Below are 25,601 nucleotides of genomic sequence, written 5' to 3'. Positions count from 1 at the left end.
GACTTGGCAGGGAGACGCCTCTGTCACAATAATCATTAAATCAGTTAATCACATGATAAATTACAACAAACTCTTTCATTTGCGTGATTTATTGTTTTTCTCTTTCTGGATGGTAAAAGTTTTCATTCTGCTGCTTTTGTTTCCAGACGTCATCATTAATTTTATTTGTTGTTTTCTTTAGTTATTTTGAATATTTTAAGTCTTCCAGTTCCAGTGATGAATGTTCATCAGAACATATCGATATTTTAAAATGTATTATTCCATTATAATCATTATATTGCTGGAAAATGGTTTCAAGACAACAATATTATTGTTTATCACGATAACTTCTGGGATGATTTGTTGTCCAGATAAATTAGTTTTTATAACAGGTCTATTCATGATTCGATTCCAAATCGATTTTTAGTTTAAAGCCATTATTTATGATTTCTGCTCCAGTGTGTGACAGATTCTGCTGATCTCCTGAATCATAAAAGTTTCTTTTTCACTCCATTTGTTTTTTGAAGGAAGCCTCCAATGTGAACGATGGCATCAGCAGTTCTTGTAATTATTTAGTGAAAAATTGGTGTAATAATTCCTCTCATTCATTTGTCGGCTGAGTGACAGAAATCAGACCGTGGATTTGATGAATATCACCGTTTTTACGCCTTTCCTGAAGTTCTCCGTCTGCATTTGGTGAACTTTGAACCCGGTGAAGTTCAAGTTCAGATTGTTTTCTCAGGAATCAGTAAAAACTAAAGGAGCATAAAAGATTTAAATGAATTCATTTAAATGAAGACGGAACCGGTTGTCTTTCCTTTTCCTCTGTTTTAGCTCCGGTACCGACGGCTTGGTGACGTCAGGATTCAAAATGGAGACCGACGGAGAACAGGCTTCTTTTATTTTTCTATTTAATGGATATTTTATATCAGTTCTGAACTTTAGTCATTCTGATTCTTTTGTGAACCGAACTGATTGATCCCCTCTGGATCTTTGGTTTCAGCGCTGGAATCTGTTCCTCAGAAGACAGATTTGGTCTAGTCCAATCCTGGCTGCGACCCAGTCGGATCTATCGAACAATCTCTTGATGTTTTTGGAAACTTGCATCAGTTTTCCTTCATCTAAAGGTTTCATGTGGCTCTGCTGATGAGACGTTCAGGTGTGTTGGAAATCTGAAAGTTGGGTGACAGAAGCTTCTGGATCAGACATTACTAATCGATAACGACGTCAAACTCCAAAGATTTCAGAGTTTATTGACACATTTCTGTTTCTGAAAACTGAAGATGAAAAATGTTTTTTTAACTGTTAATGAGTTCATCAAGTTCATCTCATCTAACGTCACTGACATCGCCTCCTCAGCCTGAATGGACCTCTGGTTCTGGTTCTGGTTCTGGACCTTCAGCGGTTATCTTGGTTCATTTCGCCAACAGAGTTTGTTTTGTAGGTTCAGCATTCCTTCACCGTTAACACCATGGAAAACATAAAAACATGATCCAAGCCGGAGACAGTATGTATGTGTGTGTGTAGGCGTGTGTGTGTGTGTTTCTGCTGTGTGTATGTGTGTGTTTCTGCTGTGTGTATGTGTGTGTGTAGGCGTGTGTGTGTGTAGAGTACATCTGAAAAGTGTAAGGTTGCCCAAATTTAACGTTCCTGCTGCTAAGAATAAAGTATGTTTTCTCAGGTGCTATTTATAGATCTCACTTTGGGCCCCAAGACACACACACACACACGTCACCAAGTCCTCCTTACGAGCAGTGTGTGTGTATGTGTGTGTGTGTTGCAATAAGAGTGTGAGGGAGGCTGTTCAAACCCTCCGATGAGGAAATGCAAAGCAAAACTGCAGCTTCAGCAGGGATGTTTACGTGCGCTCTGCAGTTTGTTCTTCTTATGCTGTCAGGTGTTGGTGTGGTTAAGAAACGTTAAACAACGGAAACACACACACACACACACACACTGTCGGCTGCAGCAAAGCCTGCAGGCTGTGTCTCTACATGTGCGCCTGTGTTTGTCTGCTGTGTTTGTGTTCGGCTCTGAGGAAGGAAAAGGTGCTAGCGCTGATGGCTGATCTTCGGCTCGGCCTTTCGGACGCCTACATGCATTATGACACTTGAACGTCACTTCCACAACTCTATTTATAAGCTTTTGTGTCTTTTTAGGAACAGCGTGGGTTTGCTTTTCACCGGTGACTCACCGAGTGAAAGGAGGAGGGAAGGTGGGGGGAAAAGGAAAAGGCAAAAACAACAGATGGATTCCAGCGTTAGGAACCAACAGAGCAATCAGGAACGGTTATTTCTGTACATCAGGCATCCAGTTCACACTCACTGTCTCTGAGCAAAGCAAACGATGCCACAGTAATAAACCTGCTGCTGTTTGGTTATTGAGTTCTGATGATCGATTGAAACTAATGAGATTTTTTCTATCTGCAGGTTTTCACTGAGAAAATTGAAAACCTTTTGAAGACGCAGAGAAGTTCAGCAGCAAGAAAATCTGGTATTTATTCCAAATATTTACACTGTAAACATGATTTATTACAACTCTGTGTCATCTGTTAACTAAACTCATTACAGAAAAATCAATAAAAACATCTGAGTAAAATAAAAACGTGGAACTGCACCAATCACTGAACACATGTGCAGGGTTTGGTTTATTTCTATGAAAAAGTATTTGTACCCCTACAGATTTGTGTTTCTGTTATCGTTTCTTTCCAGTTTTTCTGCTAATGTGCTAATAGCTCATTTTAGCTTAGCGCTTTAGTGTTTTTGCTAACTCTGAAAAAGTTTCACACTTATAAAAGAAAAACAGAATCAAAAGGAAAAATGTCAAAAATAGCAAAAACAACAGTGAGTATGAAACTTGTTAAACAAAACAGAAGTCCTCCAGACCACCAGGGGGAGTCTGGAGGAGCTAATATTAACTACGTAAATCTGATGCTGTTATATAATACTTATCAATATGACACACTTTCTCTTTCTTGCACGTACTTCCTTCCATTCTTCCTGAGGCTCTGGCCCTGTATGATTTGCTGGTCGACTCCCCCTAGTGGTCTGGAGGACTTCCATTTTGTGAAGCGAGTTGTCTGCAGTTGCAGCACTTTTTCACTTGCAGCTCTTTCCTGTTGCATTTGGTTTTTAGTGTTTGTGTGTTTTGGTGTTTGCATCGTTTATGTGTTTTTAGTGCCCTTTGATGCTGTTGGTCTCCATAAAACTTTGATAATAAGGGCGTGCCGTGGTGGCGTAGTGGTTAGCGCGACCCGCATTTGGAGGCCTTGAGTCCTCGACGCGGCCGTCGCGGGTTCGACTCCCGGACCCGACGACATTTGCCGCATGTCTTCCCCCATCTCCTTCCCCGTTTCCTGTCAGCCTACTATCATATAAGGGACACTAGAGCCCACAAAAGACCCCCTGGAGGGGTAAAAAAAAAAACTTTGATAATAATATGTAATGAAGAGATCTTCATTACTGGGACTATTTTACTGAAATCACTGTATTGCATTTTAAAATATTTTTGCACTTTATTAACAAGCACTTTATTTAGCACTGCACTTTAATCATAGATTTGCACATCAGTAACAATTTGCACACAAGAAGTTTTAATTGTATTTATTGAGTATTTTTAGACATTAGCGTGTAGCCTTTTGTTCTGGGCTCTGCACAGCTGCTCCTCATTGACGAGTGAGGTGGTTGCCTGTGGAGGGAGGATAATTGTTACGCAGAGCAATGAGCTACTAGTGGGTAAAACTGAGCAAATGTGTTGTGCATAATCTGTTGGGTGTGGAGTGCTAATGTAGAGTGACTCACCTGTCTTTTCTGTGTCCTCTCCAGGGTGTTTGGACAAATGCTGCCCCGGGGGTCCAGACACCATATATAGTCTCTGGGAGAGGCCATTGAAAAGTGTGTGGGGGGGGAATTGTTTATGGGTTTTGTGGTGTTTCATCTGGTGTAATGATAAAACATAAAATATTTATAAAAAGTAAATAGAAATGTTTATATTTAGTAAAAGGTATTTTAATTAAATAACTGGATATTGATGAATTGAGATTCCCCTGTGAATTAAAGGTGGTTTGATCCGTCACAGCTGGGACTATTTAAGACTGCAGTTTTCACCTGTGAAGTTGGTTGGTTGATGTGATGTGAAGAATAAAACAACTGCTGTTTTCCACCTGACTCTGCCTCAACGCTTCATCGTCACTGTAAAATCCTACCGCGAACGGCTACCTTGTTACAAGTGGTGTCAGAAGTGTGCCATTCATGCCACAGTGAGAAGATGATGACCGGAGGTGGTAAAAAGCTAGGCCAAGAGGGAGAGCCTGATGAAGGAGCTGGAGCTTCCTCTGAAATGGTGACCATGGCAGCGACCAACCCTGAAGATAAGTTGGAGGAACTGACAGTGTTGGTGAAAGCTATTATGCGGTCTCAAACGGCTAGAGACCTGAAGATTGATAAAGATTTTTCCCGCCAGGAGCAAAGGTGGAAAAGCATACAGCATCAATTTCAACAAATGCAGCTTCAAGTGCATGCTGTACTTGAAAGACCTGATGTATCAGAAGCACATGTTCAACCCACAACAGCTGAAGCACATGAAGAAGAATCAGATGGTGGTGATGTCCAGGTAGCTCATGGTTCCAGGTCCATAATTGAACCAAGATTTCTTCCCTTATCCACGGATGACGACATTGAGCATTTTCTGATGACGTTCGAGAGGATGGCCCAGGTGTGTCGTTGGTCTAGAGATGAGTGGGCGGTCCGTCTTGTTCCTCTGCTGACAGGCAAGGCCCGCACAGCCTATGTTCTAATGGATATGGCTGACTCTGAGAACTATGACAACGTGAAAGAGGCAATTCTGGCAAAATATGAAATCACTGCTGACACTTATCGACGCCGCTTCAGATGCCTGAAGATTGAACCAGGTGAGACGCCGCGTGAACTTTATGTGCGATTGAAAGACTTGTTTTCAAGATGGATTAAACCTGATAAATCTACTGTGCAAGAAATATCTGAGCAGATAATTCTGGAGCAGTTTCTAAGAATGGTTAATCCAGAGTTGGAGATCTGGATACGTGAGCGTGACCCGAAGACGGCAAAAGAAGCAGCTACTCTTGCGGAGGTCTTCACATCAGCCAGGAAGGGGAGCAAGAGCACCTATTTTGGCCGAGAGACTCACTATGCCCTATCAAGTAAGTCCACTGGGGGTGAACAGGGCTCTGGTCAAAGTCAGACTAGAAATGTTTCTAGTTCAAAGCAGTTCCCTTCCCAAAGACCTCCCAATGTTAAAAAGTCATTTCCCAAGTCTTCAGTCAAAGATATTAGATGTTACAACTGTAATAACTTTGGCCATACACAACACTTCTGCCCCACCCTTAAATCAAAGCCATCACTTTTGTGTTCAGTTCCAAGACCAGCTATTGAGGCTGTAGAAAAGAAAGTGTGCACTGTTTCTGTTCTAGTTAATGGGCAGAAAGAAGAAGCTTTGCTTGATTCTGGGTGCTTCCAGTCTCTAGTGCGTGCTAGCTTACTCTCAGAAGAAAAGCTAAGTGGGGTGGGGGTTAAAATAAGCTGTGTACATGGAGATGAACATGTCTACCCTAGTGCTGAGGTGTATTTGACAGTGGGAGGTCAAACATACCTGGTACAAGTAGCTGTAGTTCCCTCTTTGCCATACTCAGTTATACTTGGTAATGATATTCCCACTCTCTTTGACCTTATTCACCAGTCAGACTATGAACCCCAAGTGCTTACCAACAGAGATGAAGGGGATTTATGTCCTACATCTGATACACCAGTAGAACCATTGAAACCTTGCAATGTAGTCACAAGAGCTCAAAGTTCAAAGGAGGTGTTGGAAGAGCTGCCCTTTTTTGGGGAGTCTCTGGAAACAAGGCTAGGAAAAACTAAAAAGTCAAAAGCTCAGAAAAGAAGGGAGAAATTCAAAGGCTCAGGTGATGAAGGGATAGAACAGTTGTCTAAGCCAAATAACTTGTTTGAGTTTGACATTCCCTCAGATTTGGGTGCACTACAGAGAGATGATCCTACTTTAAAACCTTGGTTTGAAAAAGTAACTGGATTGGGAGGAACTAATCAGCGCCGGTTAGACTTCCTGGAAGATGCGGTGTACATAATCAAAGGAGGTATTTTATATCAGAAGAAGGGACAGTGTGAAACATTAGCCCTTCCACAACAGTTCAGGCACAAAGTTATGGAGCTGGGCCACTCAATTCCGTGGGCAGGTCATATGGCTTTTCATAAAACGCTGAGTAGAATCAGTAGCCGGTTTGTTTGGCCAGGAATGTATACCCAGATTTCTAAATTTTGTAGTTCCTGTGAAAAATGTCAGTTGACTTCAGGCAGAGGAGTAGCACGAGCCCGGCTACAACCGCTGCCAATTATTGAAACACCTTTTGAAAGGCTCGGCATGGATATTGTGGGCCCATTAGAAAGGAGCTCGACAGGTTACCGTTATATATTGGTGATTTGTGACTATGCTACACGGTACCCTGAAGCTTTTCCTCTCAGATCCATTAAAGCCCGACATGTTGCTAATTGTCTCCTGCAGTTTTTCTCTAGAGTAGGAATACCAAGAGAAATTCTCACAGATTGTGGGACAAACTTTTTGTCCAAACTATTGCAGCAGGTTTATAAATTATTAGGAATTAAGGGACTTAAGACCACCCCTTACCACCCCCAAACGGACGGGCTAGTGGAAAGATATAATCAGACTCTCAAAAATATGCTGCGCAAGTTTGTCTCTGACACAGGTGCTGACTGGGACCAATGGCTGCCGTACCTGTTATTTGCTTACCGCGAGGTACCACAAGTGTCCACAGGTTTCTCACCCTTCGAACTATTGTATGGGCGTCAAGTGAGAGGTCCGCTGGATCTACTGAAGGACTGTTGGGAAGACGCTAAGCCAGAGGGGGAAAACATTGCAGCATACGTCATCAACATGAGAGAGCGTTTGCAGGAAATGGCATCTTTTGCACAGGACAACATGAAAGCAGCTCAACAACATCAAAAGACATGGTACGATCAGAAGGCCAGAGACAGAGTCTTCTTGCCAGGACAGAAGGTTCTGTTACTGCTTCCTACCAGCGACAACAAGCTGCTGACAAAATGGCATGGACCATATGAGATCACCAAACAAGTGAGTAAAGTGGTTTATGAACTGTACATGCCGGAAAGAGCTAAAAAGCATCAGACCTTTCATGTCAACTTGTTGAAAGAGTTCCACAGCCGACAGGAGCCTGTGCACCAGGAGTTATTTGTGAGAGCAGTTGAGGATGAGGAGGTGACTGAAAAATTTTTTCCAACAAGCATGTCAGACTGTGCTTTGGTTGACATTTCTCATCTGTCCCCTACTAAGCAGGACAAAATCAAACCTCTCTTGGACCCTCAGCTCTTTCAAGAAGTTCCAGGATTTACATCACTGGTTCAACACAAGATTCGGCTGAAAGAAGATGCACCGAGTCGTCAAAAGAGCTATCGCATACCAGAGCGGTTGGTTCCAGTACTGGAAAAAGAAATAAAGCTGATGCGGGATTTGGGTATAATTGAAGAGTCTAGTAGTGAGTGGTGCAGCCCGATTGTGTTGGTACCGAAGAAAGATGGCTCCCTGAGATTTTGCATAGATTTTAGATATTTAAATGCTGTGTCCAACTTTGACCCGTACCCGATGCCCAGGGTGGACGACCTACTGGAGAAAGTCGGTTCAGCAAGCTACATCACAACGCTGGATCTGTGCAAAGGATACTGGCAAGTGGCGTTGGCACCAGAGGCAAGAGAGCTGACCGCCTTTAAAACTCCTTTTGGTATGTACCAATTTAGAGTCATGCCATTTGGGCTACAGGGTGCGCCAGCAACATTCCAACGTTTGATGGATCATGTACTGAGAGATGTTTCAGCATTTTCTGCAGCATATTTAGACGATGTTGTGGTGTATAGCCAGTCCTGGGAGGAGCATCTGATTCACCTGCAGGAGGTCCTACACCGCATCAGGCTGGCTGGACTGACGGTTAACCCAAAGAAGTGTAATGTAGCCCAGAGAGAGGTGGAGTACTTAGGTTTTGTCATTGGATTTGGGAAAATAAAGCCTCAAGTGGGGAAGATGGACGCAATCCATTCCTTCCCGGTTCCAACTACAAAGAAGAAGGTGAGAGGATTTCTTGGTTTGGTGGGCTGGTACCGGAAATTCATACCTTCTTTTGCCGAACGAGCAGCTGTACTGAACCATCTAACAAAGGGTGCAGCCCCCAACAAAGTGTGCTGGACAGAAGATTGTGATCGAGCCTTCAAAGATCTCAAGCAAGCGGTATGTACTCATCCTGTTTTGCACACACCAGACTTCACTAAGCCATTCATCTTACAAACAGATGCTTCGGGAGTGGGACTTGGAGCTGTCCTTCTACAAGAGGTGGACGGTGAAAGAAGACCTGTGGTGTTTCTGAGTCGAAAGCTGCTTGACAGGGAGACAAGATATTCAACAGTGGAAAAGGAGTGCTTGGCCATGAAGTGGGCTATTGAGGCCCTGAGGTATTATCTTTTGGGACATCACTTTATTCTAGAGACGGACCATCGTGCCCTCCAGTGGTTGAGACGAATGAGGGATGCCAACGCCCGTATCGCTGGATGGTACTTGTCACTGCAGCCATTTGACTTCACAGTCCAGTACAAGCCAGGGAAGTCTAATGTGGTTGCTGACTGTTTATCCAGAGTGTCAGAGGACTGAGGTACTGTGCTTTTAAGAGAGGAGGGAGGAAATGTAATGAAGAGATCTTCATTACTGGGACTATTTTACTGAAATCACTGTATTGCATTTTAAAATATTTTTGCACTTTATTAACAAGCACTTTATTTAGCACTGCACTTTAATCATAGATTTGCACATCAGTAACAATTTGCACACAAGAAGTTTTAATTGTATTTATTGAGTATTTTTAGACATTAGCGTGTAGCCTTTTGTTCTGGGCTCTGCACAGCTGCTCCTCATTGACGAGTGAGGTGGTTGCCTGTGGAGGGAGGATAATTGTTACGCAGAGCAATGAGCTACTAGTGGGTAAAACTGAGCAAATGTGTTGTGCATAATCTGTTGGGTGTGGAGTGCTAATGTAGAGTGACTCACCTGTCTTTTCTGTGTCCTCTCCAGGGTGTTTGGACAAATGCTGCCCCGGGGGTCCAGACACCATATATAGTCTCTGGGAGAGGCCATTGAAAAGTGTGTGGGGGGGGAATTGTTTATGGGTTTTGTGGTGTTTCATCTGGTGTAATGATAAAACATAAAATATTTATAAAAAGTAAATAGAAATGTTTATATTTAGTAAAAGGTATTTTAATTAAATAACTGGATATTGATGAATTGAGATTCCCCTGTGAATTAAAGGTGGTTTGATCCGTCACAGCTGGGACTATTTAAGACTGCAGTTTTCACCTGTGAAGTTGGTTGGTTGATGTGATGTGAAGAATAAAACAACTGCTGTTTTCCACCTGACTCTGCCTCAACGCTTCATCGTCACTGTAAAATCCTACCGCGAACGGCTACCTTGTTACATAATATTAAGACCAAATTTTATGTCTGGCCAAACAACAAGAAAAAAGATTCTTGGGGAATGTTAAAAATATTGCTTATGCATCGTTTTTTCCATTTTCAAACAGTTTTTTCCCTTTGCTGTGTTTGACTTAGCAGCTTGTCATAACTTCAAACATTTCTGTTCTTAATTGCTGTTTTTCTTTTGTCGTCTACAGATTGCTGAAGGATTCTGCTGTGATTGGGAATGAAGAGCAATGCACAACAAAGTTGTTGAGAATACAGCATGTGAAAAGGCAGTGTGCATCTCACCCTTTAATTACCCCCAGACTCTCCAATCAGCCTTGTTCAGAGATGGATTCTCTGTTTCCGTTTGTTTAGACGTGTTAGCAACCCTCCAAGGTTCAGTTAACATGCTCGGCTGCACTGGGACCTTTTAAACCCTTCGGTACCTTCCCTCTGAACTATCCCTCCTTTCCTCTCTCACTAAACTGAAGAGGAGATTCAAAGAAATGGAGGCCCAGGAAGCAGCTGCCCATGGGCAAAAATGCTTGACCAAGGAAATCGTGAAGGAGAAAGCACCTCTGGAGAGAAAGTGGGCATCTGAGCCTACTGCAAACACAAAACAGAGCACTTTTTCTGATCCAGAAGTGAAACATCGAGAGAGTTTGCCCTGTGGGGCAACGGGAGGATCAGCGCCCCATCAGAAGTATGGGATACCAGGCAATTCTGCAAAGATGCTATCCGGATCTTCTGCAGTTGGGGCAATAGGGGGTTCACCATCCCAAGACCCCCAAGGACCTTTTGCACAAGGTTTTCAAAGGGGGTACTTCCATTTGGCCCAGCCGTACCCTCAGCATCCCCAATCTGAGCGCTTCGTCTCTGGAGCTAAACCACAGCCTGGCCTGGAGCCGCACGCCTGGCCGTTTGTTGGTCAGTTGCCCTCAGATGACTTATACCCTGTAGGACATCCAGGCCATACTCATCCACATGGGGCAGGGAGGTTTCCCAGGCAAAAATCTCCTAGTTTACCAAGCTCGTTTGGACAGTACTCCCACTCCGGATCTGAGCCTGGGGAGGAGGGCTACAGCAAAAAAGAGCAAAAGCCAAAAAAGCCTGGGAAGTACCTCTGTCCCTACTGTAATCGAGCATGCGCCAAGCCCAGTGTACTGAAGAAGCACATCCGATCGCATACCGGAGAGCGGCCATATCCATGCATACCCTGCGGCTTTTCCTTTAAAACCAAAAGCAACCTTTACAAGCACCGCAAGTCCCACGCTCACGCCATTAAAGCTGGACTGGTGCCGTTTTCATCTGAGCCATCTGTGGCCCCCAGTGGAGACACGGATCAGGCATCCCCAGCTGGTGAGGCAGAGGTGCCCTCAGACGGAGAGCAGAGTACGGACACAGATGAGGAGGGTGTTGAGACCTCCACTATGTTGATGGATAAAGACAGTCCCATCCCACAAATCTCCTTTGAAGCAGACAAGAATGGAGGTAAATTCTCTACAACACAACTCTCAAATTAAAAGGAATCAAACAAATTTGGTTCAAAAACCTTTCAGTTTTCTACATTTGTTATGAAAATCTAATTATAATCTTGTGTTTTTGCTGTGTCCTTATTTGTTGTTGTAGGTAGTGCAGAACCAGCATATGCAGACTCGGCTGAGGAGCTCCCCATCGGATCAATGAAAGTGCCTATCCTCATTTTCCCCAAGCCTGGGGGAGTTCCACCTACTGGGATGGAGTGTCCCCCATTTCATGACATAAAAGGCTCTCATCGCATGTTGGGTTCACAGGCAGGTGGGAGAGCACGTTCGCTAGATGACTCCCCCAATGCCAAACAGCGCTTGGCCCTGAGGTTGATTGATAAGGAAGGGCAGAACTCAGATCCCGGCATGACCCAGTCCCTTAACCTCCTCAGTCCTCATAGCAAAGGCAGCACAGACTCAGGCTACTTTTCACCCTTTGACAGTGCCGAGCTGCAAATAGGCACTCCCAATACTAACGTCAAGACATATGAAGAGATTATGTTTGGTCGGACTTGGTACAACCGACCCAACTCCAGGTCGAGACAGTCAATCACGGTAAATTTAGTTGGGGCAGACCCCAATACCCTGGCAACCTTAAAGCAGGCAGGGACTCTTTCAGACATGGGGAAGATTGTGGAGGATCCTGTTTCCTTTACAAGAAACATTCCAATGTGTGGAGAAGCCAAGCAGTATCCAACTGGCCCCTGCCAAAGCAGTACAGGACTTTTGGAGCCACCATCAGATTCTGGGACTCTTATAAGGAGTAACTCCATGCCAACTCCATCTCCTCCTAACCTCAGTGCCCCTCCGGGGATTCGAGGCAGTGTTTCCTTTGATAACATGGTGGCACCGGATGATGTGTTCTACCCACCAGGTCACCCCAGACTCAGACGACAGGGTGCATTCGAACAGTCGGGCAATGACGCCCACATTGGAGAGGCCGAGGGTTACGGACACATGGCCAAAAATTTTGTCTCATCTCTGGGTATGAAGATCAGTGAGCGTAGCCCGGGAGTCCCAGAGAACATTGCTTACAGCCCGTATGGTACGAAGGTCAGCATGTCAGAAATAGCTACGAGGAAAAGGCGGAAAGAGAAGAGTGTTGGGGATGATGAGGACAGTCCTGGGCACTGTGACAGTAGCTGCAGTGGCTCAGTTGAGATGATGGGGGACTATGAGTTTAAACAAGGTAGTTTTGATGGGTCAAGAGCCACACCAATAGGCAAAGGCTCTCTTCATAGTGCCCACAGCCAGTCTGACAGCTTTGATACATGTCCCAGCATGTGCTCTGAGGACATTGCGCTAGTTCCTGACTTGGAATGCAGGAAGGCAACGCGCGGTTCAGTTATCCAACATACTGGCATAGTGTCTCGTCCAAATTCCTTTGAGAAGTCAGAGTCATTTGACCAAACGGGTTACCAGTCAGCAGATAAGGTCCCATCCAGTCAATACTCAGAGCAGTCTGACAATGACATCTTTGAAGATGCTTTGAGTCCTGAATCTGCTCTTCTCAAGTCTGACAGCATGGATCAGCAAGCTTCCTGTGAGCTAGCTCCTCTTTCAGCTTCTTCAGCTGCAGCCTCACCTGGCCAACCATATCCCAACTCACAGAGACTGGTACGACAACCTAACATCCAAGTCCCTGAGATCAGGGTGACAGAGGAGCCAGACAAGCCAGAGAAGGACACCGAAGTTCCTGCCTCCAAGGAGCCTGAGAGGCAGCAGCAGCATGTTGAGGAGTTCCAGCTGCCACAGAGGAGCGACACGCTGTCTCAGATGCCAACAGAGAAGCTGCCTCCCAAGAAGAAGAGGCTGCGTCTTGCAGACATGGAGCACTCGTCTGGGGAATCGAGCTTTGAGTCGACCTGCACCAGCCTTTCCCGAAGTCCCAGTCAAGAGAGTAACTTGTCCCACTCGTCCTCTCTCTCCATGTCCTTCGACAGAGATGAGGGTCCCAAGTCTGTCTCACCAACTAAACAGGTACCTACTTTGACTAGGGCTATATTTTCTGGTATATGCAGAAACCAAGTTTATTTGTGTTGCACCCTTCATACAGTAGGCACTGACTTAATGTGGGTGCTAAAAGTTAGTTTTGAGTCAGAAAACAACTCTTTTGTTTTGTTGTGCCATCCATTTAATACGATGCACACATTCAGTGCCTGTGGGGGACTGTGGTCAGCTGGTGACACAGATATGTTGACATTGTGGTTCATCAGCATAGATATGCAGGAGATATTTTAGCACTGTGTAATCTCAGCTGTGGGGAGAATAAAGATATTGTATAAAGGTTGGTGGAGAATGGAGCCTTGTGTAACACCGCATGTATTTGTTTTGCTAATAGACATAAGGGAGTCCCAGTTAATCAGGTGAGGTCTGAACCAGTGTACCACTGGTTCCGGATCTGATCCTGGACCTCTGGCTTGATTCCAAGTGCTGCCAAACAAAATCCAGAATATCCCTAAGGAGAGGTTCTTGATCTTCTCTCTGTGTGCTTCAGGATGATTCTATGACCTCTGGTGGAGCAAAGCAGTCAGAGTTTCTGACCGTCCCGGGTAGTGGCTATTCCAGCCACCATCAGCAGAGGGAGATGAGGAGATCTTCATCTGAGCAGGCGCCGTGCACGTTGCCCACAGAGTTACCGGAAATGCGCAGCAAATCTTTTGATTATGGAAACTTGCCTTCCTCAAGGCAAGGCGAGATGTACACCAGCGTATCGGCAATGAAGGAACGGAGACGCGGATATCTGGTTCGACAGGTAGAGTCAAACTAGCTCTTGACTTTTTCTTTGTTGGAATCTCAAACTGAATGACAACTGAACATCAAACCTTTACTGTTTCACCGGTAACATTTAGGTCATGGGGGTCAAACTGTGCAACTCCTGCAACTGTCTGACGTGTCCCAGGTCCAATACAGCTGAATTAAATGACTAATGACTTACCTCATCATTCTCTCACGTTCTATAAAGTCCTGTTAGCTAATTCAGGTGCATTGATGGACCTAAGAGTTGCAGGGCCGGTGGCCTCAGTGATTTATCCAAGTATCTAAATATAATCTGTTTTAATTGTGAGCTGGTTTGCTTAAAGCCTTTTTGCACATTTGACAGGCTTCGCTGAGTGTTTATCCAGAAACAGTCCTCCAGGAAGCAGTCGCACCTGAAATTTCAATCAAGCAGGAGAATCTGGAGCATGGCATATGGGCCAGCCCAACAGGTTCTCCACACAGCAGCATCGATCTGCCCAGCAGAACCAAGAGGCCTGCCAGCAGTACCGGAGGTGAGCCTTGTATCGGTCCCACATTACATACGCAAGTATTTTCCACTAATTAATCCTCAAACAAATCTCGCAGCAACGTACATTTTGCTGGGCTTGTCATGTCACTTGGACCAATAGAAGCTCAGAAATTTGGCTTAAACCCATTTTTACATGTTAAATTTTAGAAGCAGATCCAATATGGCCACATGAAGAGTCTTCATCTGTTAATACTCCACAAAACAAACTTCAAGGTTTTACTAGGATGATATGCTATGGACCAGTACAAAGTAGTGACTAATGGTGAAATGGAAGAATATGAAAAGTGTTGTATGCAGAAGTATCTAGCTCCTATATTCTGCTACCCTTAAATAAATTCCAGTGCAACCAAGAGGTTTCAAAGGTAAGCTAATTAGTCGTCCAGCTTTATGTAACCATTCTCACCGGCCCTGTTTGAGCCGACTCCAGTCCGTTTGTCTAGAGAGTCCAGTTCTGTTGGTGAGGTGTGAATGCTAATTGACCTCTGACCTCTGGTCCTCCAAACCTCATTCTGGGTTCAGTTCAAGTGAACTCTGATTCAGTTTGAATGTGAGTGCCGAGCGGACTGGAGACCGCTCTAACAGCAGGAAGTGGACGACAGCGCAGGAAGAAACTGATGAAAGAAGAACCGGCAAAATGTTTAGACGTTGTTAGCAGGTAGAGGCAGACAGCAGAAGACCTGCAGCCAGACAAGGTTCTGATTCAGGGGAAGTGAACTCCTCGCCATTCTTTTCCTTTATTTAAAACTTGGTTACGTTGTGATGACAGGGTTAGGATCCCACCAGCAGTTCCACCAGCACAGCCTCCAGCAGAGCATCAGTGAAGACAGCCTGCAAGATGAACCCATCTATGGAAGGTGAGAATATCTACAGAATGGATTTTCCAGAATGATTTACTTCATGCTAGTGGCTCCTTGACGAATGATTGTCCATGTTTTGTCATGCAGGTCGCAGCAGCATCGCCTCCAGGCCCAGAGCTCCTCATCTGAAGGAGAACATCCAGGCCTGGAGGTGATGAGTAAGGATTTACCCCACCAGTACCAGAACGCCGCCCCGCTGATCTCCATCTCCCAGCCGGGTCTGTTCTGGAGCCAGGAGTCCGAACAGAGGCAACAGCAGACCCTCCAGGCTCAACAGCAACTCCTGAAGCTGCACATCCGATCCCAGGGCAGCCTGGCCGGACATCCGCAGACGTACGACGGAAAACAGGACGGCTCACAGATTTACTCTTCCTCCATCTCCGGCCGGACCCAGCAGCAGCAGAGCCTGGGCCCGCTCTCCTCCAAACACTCCCTGCCTGGCTCCACCGCCGCCCTGCTGCTGCCTCAGGTCCAGCCTGTGTTTGCCACGCAGAACCCTGGATCCCAGGCCTCGCTGCCCGGATTATTGGTTCCTGTCAGGATCCAAACCAACGTGCCATCGTTTGGCAACGCTATGTACACCAGCGTTAGCCAGCTGATGGCTTCTTACGGTTGCGGAGTGCAGGCTTTGGACTCGGACGGCAGCGGGACCCCCAATATGTCTCCTCCGCTTGTGAACATTGGAAAGCCAGCGGGCGGAGTGGGAGGAGGGATGAGCGGAGCCGGATTCAACCTGTCCCTCCTCCTGGGGCAGGTTGACGTTGCCGGGTTGCGGTTTCCACCGCCGGAGCAACAGGTGAACACGGGCATCCCGCTGTCGCTAACATCAGGAACCATATCCACTACCGACGCCTCGGCATCCAACATGGTGGCCAGCAAACGCATGCTTTCACCGACCAGCTCCCTGGAGCGCTTCTTTGAGACGAAGCAGCAGAAACGGGTGAAGGAGGAACGGATGTACGGCCAGATAGTCAAAGAGATGGGAGCCGTGGAGCTGAGCGGAGCCGAGCACACTTCCAAGAAACAAGGAAGAGGATTGAAGACTGAAGAGTCCGTTGACGATTCTGAACGGATGTCTTCTTCTCCTCCAATCAGCGACTTCCCCGTCGCAGCCAAGATCGCCATTCCCGTCCGATCTCCAGCTCCTCACCTGTCCGACGTGCCGCGTGTGGAGAGCTTCACTCCGCCTCTCCAGATCATCACGGATCGCTCCCCGGTTCCAGGTGGGCGGGACTCCCCGGAGGAGCTGGACGTGGACGAAGCGCCGCCGCGGTGCGGCTCCAGCCCGGAGCCCATGCTCTCCTCTAACGACGCCGAAGACGCCAAGAAGCAACCCACAACGCCGCAGCTCTTTGTAGAGACCGGAGCCCAGCAGCTGTTCCAGTTCCCCAGCCTGCGCACCATGAGCCGCGTTAGCTGGTGCTTCCGGAGCTACACCAAACCCAACAGCACCCCGGCCGCCGCCCACAGCTCCGTCTACAGCTCATGGTGCGTCAGCTCGTACAACCCGAACCCACTGCACCTCAGCACCAAGGCCGCGCTGTCTCTGCTCCGGTCCAAGCAGAGGACCAACACTGACCTGATGTACACCGTAGCCGCCATAGCGCCGTCCAGCTCTGGGAAGCTGGTGTCCTCCGTGGCCTGGAAGCTGAGGTTTGATCAGGTACGTCCTGCGGTCTTCGTCTCGCTGCCATGGAGACGGGCCAGCAGAAACCTGCAGCTCTCGCCTTTTCTCTGCAGCTGAAGCCGGAGCTGATGCCAGTGGACGTCAGCCATTTTGGGAGGAAGATGAAGGGCGTGGCGTCATGGGACCGCTCAAAGGAAGAGCAGGTGGAGAAGGAAGTCTCTGTCAAGCAGCCAGCTGCCGAACCGACCCGCATCAAGATCTTCGAGGGCGGGTAGGTTCAGATTCTCCTTAGTTCAAAGCTGGTTTTAACAAAATGGGATGTTGACTCTTCAAAATAAAGGTCAAAGATTCTGTTTACTAATGCAACTAAACCAGGACTGAAAAATGGAGTATGTTGTCTTTTCAAAGTAAAATGTAGAAAATATCAACATAAAATAAAAGCATTTCACAGTTTAGATTACAAACTAATCTAAATAAATCTCTCCTATTCTCTCCAAAATAAAAGTCTCGAGTTTAAATGGGGTATTTTATTTCCAACCCACTTTGTCCTCATTTCAACCTACAGAGTTGTCAGGCTGGCCATGTTCAGCTGAAGAACAAATAAAGTCGTTTATAAGGTATTAATTTATTTGTTTAATGTTTAAAATATGGATTTTGACACAAAAAGGTCCATCTGTTAGATCTGCAGCTGCATAGAAACAAACAGTGGTAGCCACCGCTAACTGACAGGCTAACTGTGCTAATGCTAGAGCACTAACATAAACACTAGTTTGAATTTGTTCAACTAACACCCTGGTTGGTCATGTCAATGTTGAATTCTTCAATAACCTTATTTGTTCGTTTATTAACATTTTCTTAATGCAGATTCTTTAGAAAATAAAGAAAACAAAAGGAGAGGAAACTGCAGCATAAACATTCTTCACCCACTTCAAAATAAGAGCATGTGTTTAAATATCTAACTTCTTGAAGTTTTGGTTCTAAACTGTTAAGAATTTGTCAACCAATATGTCAAACAGCTAGTAAATTAGCGCTTTGTTTAGCTAAACGCTACCAAAGGTAGCAAAGTGCTAAGCTAAAATATTAGCTGTAGTATTAGCACATTAGCATGTTAGCATAAATGTGGAAATGCCTGAGAAAATGGCGGCCCTAAACCGCAGCAGTCTGCTGGTTTTCAGCTGAACAGAACTGAACCAATAACCTCCGATTGAACCGCGATCTGATCGGTTTCATCGTGATTAGAGAGAAAGATCCGCTGAGGTGTAAAAACAGACGACTTCTCTTCTCCGTCTGACTCTGAGCTCCGTCTGTGGCCAGAATCTGAGCCTGCTAAGCTCATCAGCAGCGTCAGTCAGACCGAACGTCAGCGCTCATAACTCTGCTGCAGTTTATGGTGACATGCAGTGGGATCTCTCCATCATTAGAGTTTTAACATCAACAGCTGCAGCATTTCTTAGCTTTTCTAAGACAAAAACAATATTTGCAGCTTGTTAATTGTCAACATGATCCTCACCTCTCTGTTGGTTTAAGGAAATAGAGACATTTGATTACATAAGTAAATAATGAAATAAAAATGACAAATAAAATAAATATTTTTAAAATAAAAATTAATTAATTTAATGATATAGTTATATTTATTTGTTTCATTCATTATTTTTAACAAAGATAATAAAAACAAACTTTATTTCAGGTTGAAATGTAAAAAGAGAAACATGAAGGATGTTTATGTCTCAACGTTTAGCTACTAAAACACTTTTCAGAAATAGAAAAACATTTTTAATACTCAGTGGGAAAAACCAACAGATGTTTTCTTTTTAAACATATGAGCCCAGAATGTTTCTTTATGCATCACATGGTGATTAAAGTTGCATAATTCTGATGTTATTCGTCCTGAAATGGGTTTTTAGGGCAGATCAAGGCTTTAGTTTGGAGTTGCGGCAGGAAAAGCTTGGTAATGTTTTACAGTGTTGATCCTGAAGCTGAAACGTCCCAGAGGAACCTGAACGTTTCAGCTGCTTTCAAAGCGAATCAGCTTCATGATCTTCCAGACTGCTGCGCATAAAACAGGATGAAATAATCCTCATAATTCATTTTCATAACCGGCCACAGCTGTGTAAACGTCTCCGCTCAGACCGCCGTCCTGAGGTATTTTCCTGCAGACGGAGCGCTTGATGTTCGATAGCTCTGACCCCGCTGCGACCTCCAGCTGCTGCAGACGGGACAGGAAGCGACGCCATGAGGCGGCCATTTTCACAGCTCTCTCAAAATCAACCTGAGTGACGCTCTGGGGGAAACGCTTATTATCTTAACATAAAGACAATATTCACTGCATCTTAAAACAAAATTGCTTTTAGTCCATATGACTAAAAGATGAAGCATAAACTCCTGGTTTTACACTTTCTGACTGAAACTTATAACGACATCATCTGCACAGATGGACAATAAACATTAGCTTCCAAAATCTGTTCAAAATACTTTAAATTAATTTTCAACTCGTTGAGACTCATCAGGATCATCGTCTCCTGTTCTGTGGGTGCGCTCCATTCGTCACCCGGCATGGAACTGCTGCACCGGGTGGGCGGGGTTTCTGCACCGATGACTGACCATCATGTGACTGATGGAGGAAAAAACGGATATAAAAATGAATCAATTCACAAAATATGAAATTTTATGGCATGAGTGTTTATAGTTTATTAGTAATAACCAGTACTTATGCTAACGCGCTAACAATTAGTGCGTCCATGTTTTTGCTAGCTTTGGAAAGATTTAGTGCACTTAGCTTCCCTGAAATTAGTTTTTAACATTACTAAGTGCAGACCGTTCAGAGAAGTGTGTAATAACAGATTTGATCCTGTTGGGGGCGATATAACATATTGTAGAGCATTTTGCTTTGTTGAGGACCAGCATGGTTTGATTAGCATGTTAGCATTAGCTTCTATGAACTTCTGTTTGGTGTACTGTATTAGCGTTAGCCAAAGTGATGTTTGTGATTAGTGCAGTAAATTTTTTATCCAGTTAAAACTAAACTGCAACAGTAATGATTAACATCGACATACAAACTCATTGTAACCTGAGTGACAAGGCAGTGGTTTCCATGGCAACCAGCAGAGGTAGGCAACGGTAGCTAAAAGTTAGCTTCACTAACTCTGAAACAATAATCATAAAGAATAGTTCTGCTAACGCTAAATCTGTAAAAAACAAAAACAAACAGGAAATGGAGCTGCTGTTTAAACTGTCTTCAGCCCTTCACAATAAAAGCATGAATATAAACGTGTGGCTCACCTGTTCTGCCGATGTTTCCTGCAGGTATAAATCCAACGAGGACTACGTGTACGTGCGCGGCCGCGGCCGGGGGAAGTACATCTGCGAGGAATGCGGCATCCGCTGCAAGAAGCCCAGCATGCTGAAGAAACACATCCGGACGCACACCGACGTCCGGCCGTACGTCTGCAAGTTCTGCAACTTCGCCTTCAAAACCAAAGGTTCGTCCAGCCGCACATCGAGCTGTACATCCAACCGCACATCCAACATGAATCCAACCATTTTTAGGCCTGTCACCAGAGGCTCAAACTTTGCTGAGCAATTAATTGTCTCAGAAATGATTGCGATAAACAATAATATTGTTTGAAGACCATTTTAAACTGATGTTATGGTAATAACATAATAATCCAAGGGATTTCCTGCCAAAAATAGATACACTTTATTTTGAAAACAACATTTAACACTGGAACAAAACAACCAAAAACAAAAATAAAATGGACTCTCAGTCTAAGAAAAAAATCCACATGGATAAAAACTTAACATAAAACCAAAGTGGAAATAAAAACTATATTCAACCAGAAGAGTGCAGATTATGAAGTCTGTATTACCCTTCGATAATCATTAAATTTAGATAAAGTTCCCTCCTCCGTTACGCTCAGGAAATGAGAAGGGAGGGTCAGCGGAGAGTCGAGTCTTTTTTCATCCATTCATCATCAACAGGAAGAGAAAAAGGCAGGAAGAAACGATGAAACCGATAAATTAAATTAAAATGCAATCAATAAATTTAATTTATCATGCAATTAATTGATTTATTGTTTATCGCGACAGACCTAACCATCCATTTTGTCTTTAGAAATGATTTCTGGTCAATTTTGTGATTTGACCCTGAACTGTTTCTGGTTTGATGATTTGTTGGTGGAAAACGTCGCCAGGTGTTTTTCCTTTTGCTCGCCGTTCGGTGAACGACTGCAAGGCTTTTTGTCGTCTTCATGGTGTGACTTCAGTTCAGATGAAAAGTCTGGCTGATGGATTTTCAAACCGCTCAGTGAACCGGACCGAGTTCAGACCGAGCTGCGTCATTTTCTTATCAGATTACGAAATGTGCCATTCCTAAATTATAACTGCGGTCTTTTTCCATTGCAGCCCAGGTTCCCTGCTTTTCCAGCCAGACTAGCTCTGGTTTCCAGTAAGACCAGTAGACGGAGTCGGTAATTTGGGATTACTGTCTGTGTTTTTCAGGAAATCTGACGAAGCACATGAAGTCCAAGGCTCATATGAAGAAGTGTTTGGAGTTGGGAGTCTCCATGTCGTCAGTAGAAGACGGCGAGGCCGACGACGGAGGTAGAAAATCTTCAGATGAACAAAGAAACTTAACTTAGACGCCACGACGGCAAGCAAAGGAAAAAGGAGCGAGTTAATCGGATTCCTCATTAAATATTAAGAAATAATACATTTTCATCAGCCGTCCCTCCCGGCGCTGACAGTTTCTGAACAGATGAGCGGCGTTCGCTCCTCCGTTAATCTTCCCGTGACTTGATAATGAAACTGGAAATTAGTCTGATTATTTTTACATCCTGTTCAGTTTTTACAGTAACAGCAAAAGTATTCATACACCTTAAACTTTTCCTCATTTCGTCCCATTAGAAGAAGAAATGTTTTTTAAATATGTGGCAGAAAAACCCAAATGGGGTAAAACAGGAAAGACATGAAAGCTGGGTTATTCTAAAACATTTTATACATTTGTCTTTACTCTGATACCCCTTAGAGAACAAGATAAATACATTATCTAGCAATGATTAAACTGGGGCTCTGGGGTCCGAGTCTATCAAGGGAAGATATGATCTGAATTGGGGTTAGCGCGCTAGCATTAGCTTATGCTAAAAGACCTTTCGGAACAGTGCATTAGCGTTAGCTTCTGCTGAATGCCATGCTGGCATAGCGCTTTAGCATTAGCTTCTGATAAATGCTGAGTTAGTGTTGCACATGTTTTGGATTAAGATGATACGATACACTGAAAATGCAGCAGTACTTTAGGGCAATTACTGCCACCTACTGGACTGGAGTGTTACCGTCAGAAATGTGGGAACTGAATTTTCTGCAACTCCATGATCACAGAAAATCAGCAGATCATCACATTTTTTCACACTAATGCATAATTTTAGGAATTGGATTTAAGTGACTGCTGACCCCCGCCTGTAGGTGGCAGTGTCTCTTACTTTACCAACTTGTTGCCTTAGCCTGATCAATATGGTGAGTAACAAAAGGCACATTTCCCTCTGTTCTCCATGAGAGTGGGGGAAATTACCTCTAATGTTTCCAATGTTGAACCACAGAATGACAAATTTTGAATGGAAAAAATCTCAAATCCTGGAGTGAAATCCTGGACTGAAATCCTGGAGTGAGCATTAAAAAGCCAGACAGCTTCTCTGGCTGTGAGCAGGTGTTTGAGCAGCGCTGTTCAGGTCGGCGCCGCGGAGCGAGCCGTTTCTGCCGTATTTAATCAGCGTGGGACTGGTAGCTCATTGTAATTTCCCACCATGCAGACCACCAAATGAAATTTTATTTCAGGTGACCCCTGCTGTGTGTTTTGGCTCGGTGTTTAATTGGGACGCGTTCCCACACATGCACAGTGGGTTTTTGGGACGGGCGAGCTGCAGACGTCCACTGGGTGAGTCACAGGATTTGTCTGATTCAGAGCTCTGCGTCGTTCAGAAAGCTAACTCAGGGGTCACTGTTTTCCAGGGTTATCCAGTTTCAGCCTCGCTGCTGGCTTTGTTCTTCAATAAAGTCGGATTTTAGCTTCGCCGTTGTTTGGCTGGAATCCGTCTGGTGAAAAAACCAAAGTGTTGAGAGATTCTTCTGACTCCAACAGCTTTTATAGTTTTGAGTTTTATTGGTTTAAAACTGTGGGAACGAGCCCTGAGAGGTGTTTTATGTAACATAAACTTTCAGCACGTTTAAATGCAAACATTTGTTTTCATTCCTCCCTCGGTTTCCCTCTTTCCTTCTGGTTCCATGTCTCCACCTTGAAGAACTTGGAGAGGAAGGTCAGAGGTCGTCAGAAAAAGTCTCCAGAGGCGTGGTGGCCGACCATCAGTTCTCCGACGCCGACGAGTCGGACGGCGGCGAGGACGACGGCGACGAGGTGGACGACGAAGATGACGACGAGGACGACTACGACGGCGACTCCACGCCGAAGACGCGTTCGCGCTCCACCAGCCCGCAGCCATACGCCCTGCCGGCGATGTCCATCACAGCTGTGGCCGCCGCCCATGGCGCCCCTCAGCTTCCCCACCAGGGGCCGCCGGACCTCCTGGGCCACTCCAGCAGGCCGCCTCTGTTCGGGTACTTCACCACCGTGCCGAGCATCCAGATCACGCCGCAGGCTCTGCTCCCGGAGCGCGCCCCGGCGGAGCATCATCGAGGTGCGGAGCGGAGCCGACTGCTGGCTCCGCCCTCCTCCTCCATGGACGAAGACCTCCCCGTCCCTTCTCCGGACTTCTCCTCGCCCTCCTCCCGCCTCTCCTCGCCCGGCCTGGACCTCTCCGGCTGCCCGTCCCCCGGCTCCCCGTCGTCGTCCCCCTCCACCTGCCATTACCTGTCCCCTCGGCGGGACATCTCCCCACTGCGCCACGTCTCCCCCAAGAGGGACCTGGGGGTGGGAGGATACCGCCGGGACCTGTCCCCGCGGCGGGGCCACCTCTCGGTGCTCTCCCCTCTCTCACGCCCAACGTCTCCAGGAGGAAGGGACTACAAGAGAGACCTTTCACCGCGAGGGCGCCACCGGGGCATGATCCGGCCACTGTCCCCCCGCCGAGGCCTCTACCATCAAAGGTGAGCTCCGACAGCCAGCAGCTGTGTTTCTGTTGAAGCTTCATAATTTATGCTTATGACAAATTCAGACCATCTAAGATTGATCAGTGTCTGTCTCCATAGACTAACGAGGCATTATGCATCAAATATATCTAAAAGAAAGTCAAGATGGCCACCAAACAAACTTCCTCAAGTTATCTAGGAATTAAAAGAAACAAAGAAGGACAGAAAACTTTATGCCTTCCTAATGAACATGTTTACCTCATTATTGACCAGATGGAATCAATCTGACCTTAAAGCCCGAAAGTCTGGTTTTGATTGGTTGATTGGTTCTGGTTGACGTAGCCCAGCCAGTTTCCAAGACTTTTTCCACAGCAGTTACCCAGCAGAATTGGGTTTTGTTCTTTTACTCCTGGTTCACATGGCCGAAAGTCTACCGTTGATTGGTTGACGTTGTCCATCGGTCGATCAGACGTTGTCGATTGGTTCTGGTTGTCGTTGTCCCCAGAACTGGTTTCTCTGAAGGTTTTTTCCGGTCCTGCTTGGTTCTGAGAGACTTTTGAACATCCAGAAGAGTTGAAGCTCTTCTGGATGTTTCTCCCTGTAACCTTCAGTAAACGCTGTAATGTTAAACCATGGATGTAATAGTTGACTACATTCAGACTGCATGTATTGATTTAGATTGATGTGATTCTGGCTGGTTGAGTCATGAATGTTCCTTTAAAGTGTCTGATTGTTTTTCTGATTCAGTCCTCACAGCGGGGCCCGGAGCCCGAGGGCCAATCATCAGATGGGGGTGGCGGCTCAGGGAGATTTCCCTCTGGGGCGGCGCAGCACCACTGCAGAGATGGAAAAGGTAATAATGAGATTTTTCTCTTTATGAATTTTTTTAAGTAAAATGTTTTACTTTAGCTTTAATGCGCCGATTGTCAAGTTTGAGAAACGTTGGACATGTTTGGATTTCTTAGCCTTGAACCACAGAATCATTTGAACTTATTTTCTTTAGACACAACAAACCAACTCCAGTTTCCAGCAGATTATTAGCAGCGAACGTTAGAGAGTTAGACGTCACATCGCGGATGAATTTCAGCCGTTTGTATCTCCAGATCTTCTTTGGGTCATTACCCAAATCTCTTCAGGGTTGGTAGGAAATCAAGAGCTTCAGTTTTCTATCCATCCTGTTACTTGAAGTTCTCCACTTAGCAAGGAACTGATCCTGAACTCTGAACCCTTCCCCAGCTGCGAACCCTGACCTCAGACGTCCTGGCTGACTCCGGTCTTGGTTGCTTCGCGCTGAGTCTTAAATAACTGTTAGTTCTCCTGTAAAGACAACCAGACTAAACCAAGGAAGACACCCAACTAAAACCCAAATGAGACGATTGATAAACGACTGAAGTCTCCTGTAAGAATGGGTTGAAGCTTTGCTTCAAATGACCAAACGTCGCCCAGGCACACAGTACGATAAACCGCCCTGACCTGGAAATGGATTCACTCTGCGTGGTCACAGCTGTCTGCACCCCACTGCACTGCATCACATGCTTTAGCACATTAAAGCCTCAAAGACCTCCCCAACGGCCTGCTAGGACCTTACAAAAACTTTACCAAGACAGCTAAGCCCTTGGAAAACCTCACAAAGACCCGGCTAAGATCTTGAGATGGTCAATGATCTCTGTGACAATCCGGTTTGAAGATGTTTCATCAACATTTTGTTTCTCAAGAGGAAATATATTCTC

The 25,601-nt window shown here is 45.4% G+C and overlaps 1 protein-coding gene across 4 annotated transcripts in view; it reads left to right on the top strand.

The window, feature by feature from the left end:
- The window catches only part of hivep2 (human immunodeficiency virus type I enhancer binding protein 2), a 79,574-nt gene that overhangs the window by 48,822 nt on the left and 5,151 nt on the right, over positions 1-25,601 (top strand). For 3 of the 4 annotated variants that reach the window (XM_023348128.1, XM_023348127.1, XM_023348129.1), the window contains 12 exons: positions 2,406-2,469; positions 9,711-10,989; positions 11,128-13,004; positions 13,522-13,779; positions 14,128-14,296; positions 15,080-15,167; positions 15,258-16,833; positions 16,911-17,068; positions 20,101-20,276; positions 21,295-21,396; positions 23,088-23,889; positions 24,619-24,724. In XM_023348128.1, coding sequence (XP_023203896.1) covers positions 10,005-10,989; positions 11,128-13,004; positions 13,522-13,779; positions 14,128-14,296; positions 15,080-15,167; positions 15,258-16,833; positions 16,911-17,068; positions 20,101-20,276; positions 21,295-21,396; positions 23,088-23,889; positions 24,619-24,724 — 6,297 coding nt within the window. In that variant the 5' untranslated portion in view covers positions 2,406-2,469; positions 9,711-10,004. Of the gene's footprint in view, positions 1-2,405; positions 2,470-9,051; positions 9,184-9,710; positions 10,990-11,127; positions 13,005-13,521; positions 13,780-14,127; positions 14,297-15,079; positions 15,168-15,257; positions 16,834-16,910; positions 17,069-20,100; positions 20,277-21,294; positions 21,397-23,087; positions 23,890-24,618; positions 24,725-25,601 lie in introns of those variants that run through there. The other variant, XM_023348130.1, reaches the window with a different exon arrangement.

The sequence above is a fragment of the Xiphophorus maculatus genome, chromosome 15, assembly GCF_002775205.1.
Source record: "Xiphophorus maculatus strain JP 163 A chromosome 15, X_maculatus-5.0-male, whole genome shotgun sequence".
NCBI lineage: Eukaryota > Metazoa > Chordata > Actinopteri > Cyprinodontiformes > Poeciliidae > Xiphophorus > Xiphophorus maculatus.
Note: the sequence above shows the minus strand (reverse complement) of the source record. Positions and strands in the feature narration are given on the sequence as shown.